This window comes from Sorex fumeus, unplaced genomic scaffold (assembly GCF_029834395.1).
Source record: "Sorex fumeus unplaced genomic scaffold, SorFum_2.1 ptg000051l, whole genome shotgun sequence".
Taxonomy (NCBI): domain Eukaryota; kingdom Metazoa; phylum Chordata; class Mammalia; order Eulipotyphla; family Soricidae; genus Sorex; species Sorex fumeus.
Window position 1 is genome coordinate 14,215,975 of NW_026606108.1, and position 15,235 is coordinate 14,231,209.

The 15,235-nt window shown below is 41.0% G+C and overlaps 1 protein-coding gene across 1 annotated transcript in view; it reads right to left on the reverse strand.

Moving 5' to 3' along the window:
* STK32A (serine/threonine kinase 32A) overlaps positions 1-15,235 on the reverse strand; it is a 129,454-nt gene that overhangs the window by 16,612 nt on the left and 97,607 nt on the right. Inside the window, exon 7 of the mRNA XM_056124593.1 lies at positions 5,331-5,420. Within this exon, the coding sequence (XP_055980568.1) occupies positions 5,331-5,420 (90 nt within the window). The remainder of the gene's footprint in view (positions 1-5,330; positions 5,421-15,235) is intronic.

Consider the following 15,235-nt stretch of genomic DNA (forward strand, 5'->3'; position numbering starts at 1 on the left):
TGTAAGTCCAGGCTTCTGTAAGTTCATTCCTAGGATAGAATTAGTAGAAATGATATGTATGTCTCCATGAATACTAGCTAATGCCCAACTATATGTGAAATAGCTATATGGATTAACAGAGAGCAACAATGTCTGAGTCACCTTTTCTACTGCCTACCTGGTGTTAACTTACCTTCTGTGTCGGTCTAGTGAGTATGTCATGCTCCTTCATCTTTCAGTGGAGCTTAAATGGACATTTCTCTAATTAGTAACAAGCTGGGCCACATTTTAAGAATAGTTATTAATTATTTAAATTCCCATTACTTGGTCTTCAGATTTTAAAACAACAGGACATGAGAAGAGATGATGGATAAAGAAAATATGGCACATCCACACAACAGAAAACTAAGCAATGGTTAGGAAGAATGAAGTCATGAAATTTTCTTATAAATGGATGAATATGGACAGTATAATGCTGAGTGAAATAAGTCAGAAGAAGAGGGACAGATATAGAATGACCTCATTCATTTGTGGTATATAAAAATAGATATAGTAGAAGACTAATAATATACATGGCCAGGAAAAACAAAGGCTAAGAGGACTGGTCAATGGTTGGAATCTACCACAAGTGTGTGTGGGGAGCAGGATAGGTAGGACAGAGAAGGCACTAAAAGGTAGGTAAAGGCCCTCCCGTTGATCGTCGATTTGCTCGAGCGGGCCCAGTAATGTCTCCATTGGAGACTTTGTTGTTACTGTGTCTGGCATATCGAATACTCTCGGTAGCTTGCCGGGCTCTCCGAGAGGGGCGGAGGAATCGAACTCGGGTCGGCCATGTTGGCCGCGTGTAAGGCGAACGCCCTACCCCCTGTGCTATCGCTCCAGCACAAGGAACCTGCCTAACAATTTGATTCATCTAAACTTGCTTACAATCATAAAAGAATCACAAATACTTTTTTAAAAAAACTCTTGTACAGGCAGAAGCTTGATTTTTTTTTAAAGTCTGATAGAGCTTGCTTTAAATTTAGACATTTTCCAGTAGCTTAGTGTCTTGTTTTCCTTGCTGTAAAGTGGTGCTAATGATTGCCTGCCCCATAGGGCTGTTGAGAAAAAATAAATAAGCGAATGATTGTAAAACATTTGACATGTTGTCTGGTGCAAGACAGGCTTTCAATACATATTAGTCATTGCTAATTATAAGGATGGTGGTGGAGAGGTCAGAGCATTTGGACTGGACTCCAATTTCCTAGCTCTGTATTATGAAAAGATGAGAAAAGCCAACTTTGAAGAGAATTAAATTACACAGATCTTGTGTTTGAAAGCACTGGGGAGAGAATGGAAAGGTGACTTCCCTTTACTCCTCTCACCATGGAAACCAGACCTCAAAAAGCCAGATGTACATTCTCTGATTTGACTCCAAGAAAATAGCCCTTAATATGGAAACCCAGGACTCCTAGAGAATAAACTCATCAGAGCAGTCGTCTGAAGTATTTCTTTTCATCATTTGAGGACCAACAGTTTTAGGTAGGAAATAGACTGAATTATGTGTGTCCATTATTTTATAAGTGACAGAGAAATCTCCACCCCACATCCCTGCCATGCCCCAATGGGTAATTGGAAGGCAGGTTGTTCAAATACTATAGAAAATAAGGTTTATTTTCACCTTCCTCTTGGAAAGTAAAGTGGCTTTACATATTGTGGTTCTCTTGTCCTCTCTCTCATTAGCTACAAAGGAAGGAGAATGAAATATATTTTTTAAAAGTTGTATTGTTCAGGTCAGAGAGATAGTACAGTGGGTGGGTGCTTGTCTTGCATGGGGCATACCAAGGTTTGATCCCCAGCATCCCATGTGGTCCACTGAGCATTGCCAGGAGTGATTCCTGAGTGCAGAGGCAGGGGTTACTCCTGAGCATCACTGAGTGTAGCTAAAAAAAAAAAATCAAAATCTACAAAATAACCAAAGAGTGTCATGTTTTTTTCCTTTGATTTCAAGTTTAAATATTTAGTCTGGAACTGATTACCAAATTGGAGAAATGGAGGAAGAGGAAAGGAGAAAAAAAGGACTGGGAAAGGCATATGGTAGAGAGTAATGGGCAATTTGGTGATGGAGGGATGTAGTTTGTATATTAATACCAAAATAATTTTTAATCTATTTTAACTTTATCAATGACAATAATAAAAAACAAGCATTTAGGCTGTGAATTACTGCCAATCTATCACAAGGTAATACAATTAATTCCACCTCTGACTTAATCCTACTAGTTTAACTCATAATTCTGCTGCTTTAAGTATCTCCACAAATTATAGAAGAAGTAAGAATAATTTTTATTTTCTGGTATCCTGCTGGTAACAACAGAGTTTTTTACTAGGAAGGGAGCTCAGCCTGTTACTAAATACCCCTTATCCTCTTTTGCTTATTAAAACAGTTGCTTGAAAATTTAATCTTCTGAATTAAAAAAAAAAAACTAATTGCTGGGCAGGAGAGATAGAGCATAATAGGCTGAGGGAAGCTGAGTTTTGATGTCTGGTACCACATGTCTTCCCCAGCACCACGAGGAGTAACTCTTAAGCACAGAACTGGGAGTAGCCCTTGAGTACTGCAGGTGGGCAGGTGTGGGCCCCCATAAAGCACCAAACAAAAAGACTTATCTCATACATGATTAAATATGATTAAATGACCCCCCCTCCATTGTATATGACCAATCTGAAAAAAATGGAAGTCTTATCTGATTCTTACATGGCTTATTTTCCCTTTTCATAAAAAACACCATCTTTTCTTAAGACTTGGAGGAGGAGGAGGAGGAGAGGAAGCAGAGGGACCACAACACATGTGACTTGTGTGATTTAGTTTAGCTCCTTCATTGGCTGACCTAGTACAAGGACTGCTGCAGAAATTCTTAACCTTGACTGTATGACTGCATTACCTAACATGGTTTCAGATCATTCTGCCCTGGGGAGTCACACCAGATTTTCTAATATTGCTGAACCTTATTGAGACTGCTGGTCTCTCTAAGCAATGAGAACAGGGGACTCCATCCTCTCATACTGCAGTCCCTTCTGCCCCTCACCTAACACCCCACCCCTATGACCCTTGTGAAGTTGAACAACATTCTCTGGGCAATCTACCTCTTTTCCAAATATGTACACACATTCACAATATACACACATACATGTTCACACATACACACTTGCACTCACATATGTGCACAATACTCACAACATACATTTGCCTACTCACAGATAGACTCACGGATATATATATATATATATATATATATATATATATATATGTATTTATACACACACACACACATATACACACCCCTCCATAAACTTCATGCTTATACTCACGTACATTCTCACAACCACATTCAGTTTCAAACACACATTCTCACACACAGGCATACACACATTCTCACACATGTGCACACACACAGAGCTTGTCTATGTCTCCTGTTTCTACTGTCCCCTGCTAGACTTGACTCCAAGTGCTTTATCCTGCCACAGCCAGCTCAGTCTTTATTGGGGCAGGGATCTGCTAGCAAATGTAGTCACTAGACATTGAACCAAGAGTAGAGCAGCAGATCCATCTCCTCACAGTGCCCCCATCCTGCCCAGACTTTCCAAGCAGTTCTCTTGATGTCTGAACCACTTGCCTTATAACAGCAGGAAAATGGCATGCTGTTTCACTCCTGAATAAAATATGACCCCAAAGACAAAAGCTCTCCCTTTCTATTTCAAGGGGTGCATGGGAGTCCCTTTCTAATCCGAGGGGTGCCTGGAAGGTGGGACTTACTCAAATGGAATGAGGTCTATACAGAGTTAATAGCCTTCAATCACAAAATTTAGAATTTATACTCATTTCTAACAGAGATATTATAAATATGAATTTATGGTTTTTTTGGTATGCATCCCTACCCTTATCCTCATTTGCTGGGTAAATCTGGATGAGACAGAGGCTAGTTCTTTATTTCTTAAAAAGGGAACACTTAGAATTGTTATAAAGTGAAAACAAAAATTATGTCTGTTGTTTGCCAGTCAATGCCTCTTTTGCAGACCACAACACCCAAAAGGAGAGAGAGAACAAAAGGGAATGCCCTGCCACAGAGGCAGGGTGGGATGGGGGGGATGGGGGTGGGAGGGATATTATCCATGGTGTGGAAAATGGGCACTGGTGGAGGGATGGGTATTTGATCATTGTATAATTGAAACCCAAGCACAAAAAATTATAAATCTACAACTGTAAAAAAAATTATGTCTGCAAGAGATTTTGTACACTTTATAGTCCTGTGCATGGTAAAAGTAAAGTAAAGGTCCTCCCGTTGTTTGTCGATTTGCTCGAGCGGGCCCAGTAACGTCTCCATTGGAGACTTTGTTGTTACTGTGTTTGGCATATCGAATACGTCACGGGGAGCTTGCCAGGCTCTGCCGTGTGGGCGAGATACTCTTGGAAGCTTGCTGGGCTCTCCGAGAGGGGCGGAGGAATTGAACTCGGGTCGGCCAAGTTGGCTGCGTGCAAGGCAAACGCCCTACCGCTGTGCTATCACTCCAGCCCCCTGTGCATGGTATACGGAATTATATAATAACACTATAATAACATGCACAACCATCCCACATATTGCTGTGTTTTACCCTGATTCTATTTGTTAAAAGTCTTCTCACTAGTGTGTATCTCTGTTATCTTAGAGACCTTTGTTCACTATAGCTTACAGTGCTTGAAATAGCCCCAGAAAATAATGGTCACATTAATTAATACTACCCGTGATGTACTTGATATGCCAAAAATAGTAACAACAAGTCTCACAATGGAGACATTACTAGTGCCTGCTCGAGCAAATCGATGAACAATGGGAAAACAGTGCTACAGGGCTACAGTGTTTGAAGGTGGGGAGACACTGTCTTAAATAAAACATAGTGTTTTAAAAATGTAATCAATGATTCTTCTAAGTTAAGGTGAAACTAAGGACTTATAAATAGAAAATTCGGAGGCTCACTTCAGAGCCGCTAAATCAGAGTTCCCCCCATGAAGTCCAAAGGGGACTTGGCATTTCTACCTTCAGATAACTTCAGATGACCGAACTCATAAAAACAGAGCACACACTTTCCGTCCAGTGTGTGAGGTCTAGGTTCGAGCCCCCAATACTAGGTGGTTTCATGAACACCACCAAAAGCCACTGGTGAGCACAGAGCTGAAAGTAGATCCTGAGCATTACTAGGTGTGATTCCCCCACCACTCCACACCAAAAACAACAACAACAACAAACAAACAAACAAACCCACAAATGGTGTCTGCAGGAATGAAAAACAAATGCCTTACTCCTGGTCACTACTGCAGCTACGTATGAAGCACATACCCATGTAAGGCTTGGTGCCAGCCATGGTGGTGATCCGCATCTCCTTGGTCAACATGGCAGCAATGTTGAAGTCGGTGATGTGTGCATGTCCTGGAGAGAGAGAAGGATCACAGAAAGCATTAAGTCTCCTCTGTGTATTCATCAAATAAATGTGCTCTCCTTGCCAGGTGCCTTTGGTGACCATGAGCTGCTTCCTCACCCTGGCCTGCAGTTGCTGCTAACAGACACATGACGGAGGGAACAGTGCAGCCTGTTATTTATAAGTTGTATGACACTTGGCCTGTCCCGTTTCAATACCAGGGTAGCTCATAGCTTGCTCTGAGTCCGTTCAGTCCCTTCATTGGGACCCTGCTTTAGGGATGCTAAGAACTAGGGACAACTGAGGCTTAAGTCGAGTAAATATGACAGATGCCCAGGAGAAAATACTATCCAGAATCAATTAACTGCCAAATTACAAAAGCACAGCATTAACTGTCTTCTTGTGTCTATACAAAAAGCACATTGCTCCAAAATAAACTATGCAAAGGGCATAAGGGAAAGAGAAAAGCAATAATTCACTTTCAAATACAAAATTCAGAGTCCTAGAGGGATCTGACCTTATAAGTAACAGGTTCTGGTTAGGGAAAATGAGTGATTAACAGATAGAGAAAGCAGAGCACAGAGAAGTTAAAGATGAATACCAAGGGAATGAGAGTGCTTTGGGAGCACTGTGATGGGTATAACTCAATAAACCTAAGCTCCTTGTGGCAGAGGAGAAAGAGCAAACCAATGGTATCCTACACCCCCCAACCCAGAGGCACCCTGCTTCTAATCAAAAGCATCTGGAATCTATCTGCCAATTGTGTATGCTGTTGCAATTGGGAACAGGCAGGAAAAGCTCAATTAATTCTGCCCTGGAGATTAATATGATCTTAAAAGCAGCAATATTCCAGCATCTAGAACATAATTTGCAAAGGTTAAAGTATCCTTATAAAATTGCAGTTCAACCTCAGAAAGTTCTGGCCTTGGTGGAAAAAAACCTATGTTTCCCTAAATCTTCTTAGGCAAAAATTTCAACATTTTGAATTGGTATAACCTATAAGAATCAAGACAGAGTCAGTCCACAGGTCCATGCAATGGAGAAAAAAGAGAGACTATTCAACAAATGGTACTAAGAAAACTGTAATCCACATACAGAAGTTCAAACTTGATCATAATTTAACAACAACTCTGAAAATGAACTCAAAATGAGATTTCAATGTCAGAACTGAAACAATCAAATAAGAAAACATCCCAGGACATCAACATCAGAGATATATTCAGAGATTCAACCCCAGGGAGCAGAAAAACAGATGAATAAACAAATGTTATGAGTTCTTAAAAGCATATAAATGCAAATCCTATATGATCTAACAATACTACTGCTAGGCCTTTATCCAAAGATACAAAAGCACAAATATGAAAGGTTATTCGCACCCCTATGTTTACAGTGGCATTACTCACTATAGCTAAAACACTGAATCAACTTATATGATCATCCACAGATAGGACTGGATAAAGAGGCTCTCTAAACTCCTGGGAGGAGCTAGGAAAAAGAATGGTGAATAGGGTGCTTGACTAGATGTGCCCCACCTCGTTTCAATACCTGGCATCTCGAGGTTCTCCAGCATCACTGGCTGTAGTCCTGCCTGGATAACCCTGAGTATCACTGTGTATGGCTCTAGAGGTCCCATATATTGTTATAATAGCTAAGGCATCCCAGTTGCACTGCAGGGACTGAGCAACATCACATGCTTGGTTCCCTCTGTGAGACTGAGGGTCCTAGCTGGGGCCCATGAGTCTTCAGAGCACTGCTTGCGAGCCCTGCCCCCCTAGGAGCTGTGGGAAATATATACTCAATGGAATACTATTCTACCATTTAAAAAGAGTGAGTCTTTTGGACAAAATGAAGAGAGTTCCCCTGACCTCACAGGTAAGATTTGATTTTACTTTTTTGTGAAGCAGGATAGTTTTTAATGAGAAGGAATGTACTTAAAAAGATAGGAGGGGAGAGAAAGAAACACTTACTTAAGAGAGAACACAGGCTTCTCCTGAGTGTCAAAAATGAGAGAGAGATACATGTTTATGAAAGAACAAAGGTTTGAAAGAGCAAGTAAGTAGACAAACCGACAAGCCTGGATGACTTTTGGGAGAAGATTATATACAATTCCTCCAAATTGTCTTGGCCTGGAGTTCTCTGCATATATAAAAGTTAATCTGGGTATTGAATTTGAGGTGATTTTGTGAACTGATATAAGTAAGATACTTAAGAACTGATTGAGCATTAGAAATGACTGAAATAAGAAATGAAATACAATTATCAGATGGTTTCACTCCCATGTGGAGTATGAATTTCTAAAGCAAATTAATTTATAGGAAACAATCAAAAAGACTCCTAGATTCAGAAAAACTATGGCGGCCACGCGACATCTTATCAGGACATCTTTTTATGACATCTTATTATCTCATTCCTACTTTGGACAATCTTGCAGGCTATCGAATGTAGCCTGCCCACAGGACAGAGTCTGGCAAACTCCCCGTGACATACCAAATATGCCAAATACCAGTAACACTGATGGGTCTCATTCTCCTAAAGAGCCTTGAATATAATTTCAGGGCTAGGATGAAAGAGACGTTACTGGGGCCTGCTCGAGGCAATCGATGAATAACAGGTTACCAGAGAGAATGGTAAGGTATATGACAGGGATGAACAGAGGGTTCTCCTTTGTGGAGGAATGAGACTATAACTTCAGTGGTGGCAGTAGTAACAAGTATAAACACATAGTTGTGAAGCTAATCTCTGAAATTCCATAATATTGAAATCCATGATCTGTTCATGTCACTGTCACCATCCTCCCGTTGTTCATCGATTTTCTCGAGCAGGCCCAGTAACATCTCCATTGGAGACTTTGTTGTTACTGTGTTTGGCATATCACATACATCATGGGTAGCTTGCCAGGCTTTGCCATGTGGGCAAGATACTCTCGGTAGCTTGCCGGGCTCTCCAAGAGGGGCAGAGGAATCGAAACTGGCTCGGCCTGGCTGGCTGCACACAAGGCAAAAGCCCTACCACTGTGCTATTTTTTAAAAAATGAAAACATTTTGGGTGAAATGTCTAGAAAAAAATGGAACAAGTGGATTATGTGAAAATCCTATTGTTAATTTTTTATATTAATTTATTGAATCACTATGGGAAAAGTTACAAAGCTTTCAGGTTTAAGTCTCAGTTATACAATGATCAAACACCTTTCCCTTCACCAGTACTTATTTTTCACCACCAAGAACCCAAATATATGCCCCCTACCACCTTTCCCAATGCCTGTGAGGCAGACGATTTCTACTTAACTCTCTCTCTACTTTGATTACATTCATTATATCAACAAAAGCTGCACCATTATTGTTTAGAATTTCCACCCAACAATCAGAACTGCTGAAAAGGCATTGTGAAATAATTTGTTTTCTATAGCTGGTTATGAGAACCATATGATTTTGGATTTCTGATATTTTACTAATTAAGTCTGGAAGGATTTCTGTCAAGAGACAGATAATTATGAGATTGGTTTCTGTGCCTCTGGAGCCATGGCTATGCTGGAAAGCCACTCGTGGGGGGCAAATCATGGCCTCGGTAGGGCGTGAAGGACAAGCCAGTACTTCCCCCCTTCCCATAAGGCTGCAGTTGCCCCATCACCTCCGGCTCATACCTGGCTTTCTAATAAGCTCTGAGCCAGCGGTCGCCTTGCTGCTACGCGGGGGGTGGGGTAGAGGGCGGAAGGGAGAGACACCCCCTTTCCATCCCGGGGAGGCATGGCACTGTAGTTTTTCTTATGTAAATTTTCTTTTATTTTTTTATTATTTTTTTTTATTGGTGAAACACCATGAGGTACAGTCATAGACTTACAAATTTTTGTGCTTGGGTTTCAGTTATATAATGATCAAAGCTTGAGAAGAACTGGCCATCCCTCCACTAGCGCCCATCCTCCACCACACGGGTCCCAGCATCCCTCCCACCCCACGTCCCCCCATCCCACCGTGCCTCTGTGGCAGGGCATTCCCTTCTGTTCTCTCTCTCTCCATTTGGGTTCTGTGGTTTGCAAGAGAGGCACTGAGATAGCACAGCGGGTAGGGCATTCGCCTTACACTCGGCCAACATGGCCGACCCGAGTACGATTCCTCCGCCCCTCTCAGAGAGCCCAGCAAGCTACCGAGAGTATTCGATATGCCAGACACAGTAATAACAAAGTCTCCAATGGAGACGTTACTGGGCCCGCTCGAGCAAATCGACAATCAACGGGAGGGCCTTTACTTTACTTTACTACATGTTTGGTCTATAGTCTACTTTCAGCATGCTTCTCCCATCCTGGGAGGATCCTCCCAACACCCTTTATTTGGTGCTCTCTTCTCTATCTGAGCTTCCTTTTCCCCTAGCATGTGTGGCTGGCCTCCAAGTCATGGAGCAAAATTCCTGGTACTAATCTCGGCCACTCCTGGGTGTTAGTCTCCCATTTTGTTACTTTAAGTTCCCCAGATGAATGCAATCTTTCTGTGTCTATCCGGTTCTTTCTGACTCATTTCGCGTAACATGATACTTTCCATGTAGTACCACTTGTATGTAAATTTCATGACATCATCTTTTCTAACAGCTACATAGTACTCCATTGTGTAAATGTACCAGAGTTTCTTTAACCAGTCATCTGTTCCTGGGCACTCAGGTTTTTTCCAGATTCTGGCTGTTGTAAAGAGTGCTGCAATGAACAAACAAGTGCAGTTGTCACTTCGACCATACGTTTTTGCCTCTCTGGGATATATTCCCAGGAGTGCTATTGCTGGGTCAAATGTGAGCTCAATTTCTAATTTTTTGAGAATCATCCATACTGTTTTCCAAAAGGGCTGAACCAGTCAGCATTCCCACCAGCAGTGAAGGAGGGTCCCTTACTCGCCACATCCGTGCCAGCACCGGTTGCTTTTGGTCTTTTGGATGTGGGCAAGTCTCTGAGGTGTGAAATGATATCTCATTGTTGTTTTGATCTGCATCTCCCTAATGATTAATGATGTAGAGCATTTTCTCATGTGCCTTTTAGCTATTCGATTTCATCTTTGCGAAAGTTTCTGTTCATCCCGTTGCCCCATTTTTTGATGGGGTTGGTTGTTTTCTTCTTGTGGAGTTCAACCAGTATTTTGTATATCCTTGTTATCAACCCCTTGCCGGATGTGTATTCGGAGAATATCCTTTCCCATTCTGTAGACTGTCTTTGTATTTTGGTCACAATTTCTTTGGAGGTGCAGAAGCTTCTTAGTTTAAGATAGTCCCGTTTGTCTATTTCTGTTTTCACTTGCTTGGTCAGTGGCGTGACATCTTTGAAGATACCATTAGCTTCGATATCATGGAGAGTTTTGCCAAATTTGTCTTCAATGAACTTTATGGATTCTGGTCTGACGTTGAGGTCATTAATCCATTTTGATCTTACTTTTGTGCATGGCGTTAGGCAGAGATCTGAGCCCACTTTTTTGCATGTAGCTGTTCAATCTTGCCAGGACAATTTACTAAAGAGGCTTTCCCTGCTCCACTTCACTTTTCTTGCCCCCTTATCAAAGATTAGATGATCATATGCTTGGGAGATGTCAGTATATTCAACTCTGTTCCATTGGTCTACAGTTCTGCCTTTGTTCCAGTACCATGCTGTTTTAATTACTGCTTTGTAGTAGAGCTTGAAGTTAGGGAGGTTGATTCCTCCCATTTTCTTTTTCCCAAGAATTGCTTTAGCTATTTGTGGGGGCTTATTGTTCCATATAAATTTCAGGAGTGTTTGCTCCATTTCTTTGAGAATGTCATGGGTATCTTTATAGGGATCGCATTGACTTTGTACAGTGCTTTGAGAAGTATTGCCATTTTGACAATGTTAATTCTCTCCATCCATGAGCAGAGGATATTTTTCCATTTTGTCGTGTCCTCTTTTATTTCCTGAAGTAGAGTTTTGTAGTTTTCTTTGTACAGGTCCTTTACTTCCTTAGTTAAGCTGATTCCTAGGTACTTGATTTTCTGGAGCACAATTGTGAATGGGATTGTTTTCTTCATGTCACTTTCTTCTATTTCACTATTTGCGTATAGGAAAGCCATGGATTTTTGGGTATTGATTTTATAGCCTGCCACTTTACTATACAAGTCTATTGTTTCTAGGAGTTTCTTGGTAGAGGTTTTAGGGTTCTCTAACTATAGTATCATGTCATCTGCGAATAGTGAGAGCTTGAATTCTTCCTTCCCTACCTGGATGCCCTTAATATCTTTTTCTTGCCTATCGCTATTGCAAGTACTTCCAGTACTATATTGAACAGTAGTGGAGAGAGTGGGCATCCTTGTCTTGTCCCTGATCTCAGGGGGAAGGCTCTCAGTTTTTCCCCATTGAGGATGATGTTTGCTATAGGCTTGTGGTAGATGGCTTTAACTATATTGAGATAAGTCCCCTCTATCCCCATTTTGGAGAGGATTTTCATCATAAATGGGTGCTGGATCTTGTCAAATGCTTTCTCTGCATCTATTGATATGAACATATGTTTTTTATCTTTTCTTTTATTGATATGATGGATTATGTTGATTGATTTCCGAATGTTGAACCATCCTTGCATCCCCGGCATGAATCCCACTTGGTCATGGTGTATGATCTTTTTGATGAGTTGCTGAATTCTATTTGCTAGTATTTTGTTGAGAATCTTTGCATCTGTGTTCATCAGGCATATCAGCCTGTAGTTTTCTTTTCTTGTTGTGTCTTTGTTTCCTTTTGGTATTAGAGAGGTATGGGCTTCATAGAAACTGGGAGAGTTTCTGTTTTTTTCAATTTCCTGGAAAAGCTTGAGAAGAACTGGCAGTAGGTCCTCTCTAAATGTTTGGAAAAATTCGCTAGTGAATTCATCTGGACCTGGGCTTTTGTTTTTGGGAAGACTTTTTGATTACAGTTTCAATTTCTTTGCTGTGAAAGGTCTATTCAGTACTCTATATCTTCTTGATTCAGCTTTAGGAGATGATAGGAATCCAGGAATTTATTCATTTCTTCTAGGTTCTCTTGTTTCGCTGCATAAAGACTTTCAAAGTAGTCTCTGATGATCGTTTGAATTTCTTTGGTTTCTGTTGTGATATCCGCATTCTTATTTCTGATTCAATTTATTCGGGTTCTCTCTGTTTCTTTGTGAGTGTTGCTAGTGGTGTATCTATCTTATTTATTTTCTCGAAGAACAAGCTCTTGGGTTCATTGATCTTTCGGATTTTTTCTTTGGTTTCCATGTCGTTGATTTCTGCTCTAAGTTTTATGATCTCTTTCATTCTGCCCAATTTGGACTCTTTCTGTTGATCTTTTTCTAAGATCTTGAGCTGTGAAGTCAAGTTGTTAATGTGCATCCTTTCTTCTGTCCTGAGATATGCTTTCAGAGCTATAAATTTTCCCCTTAAAACAGCTTTCGCTGCATCCCATAAGTTCTAGTAGCTCATGTCTTCATTCTCTTTTGTTTCCAAGTATCTTTTGATCTTGTCCTTGACTTCCTTTCTGATCCACTCGTTGTTCAGCATTGAGTTGTTTAATTTCCAGGTGTTTGATTTGGTTCTCCTTGTCTGTGTGTGATTCGCTTCTATCCTCAGTGCAACGTGATCTGAAAAGATTGTTGATACTATTTCTATCTTCCTGATTCTATGAGGTATGTTTTGTGGTCTAGGATAATGGTCTATTTTGGAAAATGTTCCATGCGTATTGGAGAAGAATGTGTATTCTTTCTTTTTGGGGTGTAAAGCCCTGTATAGGTCTATAAGCCCTTTTCTTCTATTTCTTCTTTCAAAGCCAATGTTTCCTTGCTGAGTTTTGTTCTTGTTGATCTATCCAGAGGAGATAAGCCGATATTGAAATCTCCAGCTACTATTGTGTTGCTAGAATGTCCTCCTTAAAATCTGTTAGCAGTTTTTTTAAATATTTAGCTGTTCCCTCATTAGGTTTATATACATTTAAGAGTGTGATTTCTTCCTGTTGTACGTATCCCTTGATGAAGAGAAAATAGCCTTCGCTGTCCCTTCTAATCTTTTTCAAAGCGAAATTAATGCTGTCAGATACTAGTATGGCCACCCCAGCTTTTTGAGGGAGTTATTTGCTTGCAGGATTGTTTTCCATCCTTTGACTCTGAGTCTGTGTTTGATCTGGCTGTTGAGATGGGTTTCTTGTAGGCAGCAGAATGTTGGATTCTGTCTCTGAATCCATTTTGCCACTCTGTGTCTCTTAATTGGTGAATTTAGACCGTTGACATTGAGAGAGATTATTGTTATGGGGTTTTGTGTCATCTTTCTTTGAGGGTCTGTTGTGGTTGTAGGGTTTGTCTTGTCTTATAGTAGCCCCTTTAGCCCTTGTTTTAGGTTTGGTTTTGAATCAGTGAAGTTCCTGAGCTGATCTTTGTGTAGAAAATAGTGTACTGTTCCTTCTATTTTCAGTGAGAGAGTTTAGCTGGATAGAGTATTCTTGGTGAAGCATTCATTTCGGTGAGTTATTTTCACTATATCTTGCCACTGCCTTCGGGCTTGGAGGGTTTCCTCTGATATATCTGCTGTGAAGCTAAGGGGTGCTCCTTTGTATGTGATTTCCTTCTTTGCCCTTGCTGCTTGCAGTATTGTATCTCTATCGGCAGCATCAATCATTCTAACTATGATATGTCTTGGAATATTTTTGTTAGGGTCTCTTTTAGCTGGTACCCTTCGGGCTCCTTGAACCTGAATGGCTGCATTGTGGAGCTCTGGGAATTTTTCAGCAATGATTTGTTTGACCGCTTTTTTTTCATTGGGATTGTTTCCCTGAGCTTCCGGTAGTCCAATGTTTCTAATGTTGTACCTCTTGGAATCATCTCCTAGGACTCTGATTCGCTCTTGATTTATTTTGAGGTCCCTTGCTACTGTTTGTTGTTGCCTGATGGCTTGGTGCAGCTGATCTTCCAGCTCACTGATTCTCTCTTCAGCTGCGGTCATTCTATTGTTGAGGGAAGAGACTGAGTTTTTCATTTCATCTACGGAATCTTTTAATCGTGATATTTCTGCTCTCATTTCTTCGCGTAATTTGTTGATTTTTTCTGTCATGTTACTGGATATCTGTCTGACTGTTTCATTGAGTTGACTGAACATCTTCATGACTTCATATCTGAATTCTATGTCAGAGAGTTCCCTTAGGTGAGCAGTATCGACAGAGAATTCTGAATTCTTTTTGTTGTCCTCCCCATGTGGTGGGGATTTGCATTGTTTTTTCACATTGCTATGTAGATTGGGGACTAGGTTCCTTGGGGACTAGGTTCCTTAGTATGGCTAAACTACCTTCGTAGTTGTGAGAGTTGGCCCACTGAAAACAGGCCACGCCCACTTCTGCAGAAACCACGCCCACTGGTGAAGAGGTCACGCCCCCCACGGAGAACTGGGTTTGGGAGGAGATCAGCAGTGAGGAGTGAAGAGAGGAAGGCAGCCGCTCAGAACCGTTTTTCTTCAGGCGTCTGGGAAGACACCTGGGGTCTTGCAGGGAGTGATCCAAGTCCCAGGTTCAAGTACTGGCGGATGAACTGACCTGGGTTTGGGACGAGATCAGTGCAGCATGAGGAGTGAAGAGAGGAAGGCAGACGCTCAGAGCTACTTTTTTCGGCACCGTAGTTTAACACATAGTCCATTCACTTTTCTGCCACAAGCTTCAGGGCTCTGGTTTGAGTCTATTGTTAATTTTTTGAGAGATCTCCATACAGCAATAAATTTCCCTTTTGTTAACTGATTTATCATTTTTACAATTTTATCAAATTTTATCATGTTCACAACCAAGGTTTCAGTACCATCTCACCACCCAAATACCCCCTATTCATTCTTCCCAGCCACTCACCTTTCCCTTAGGTAA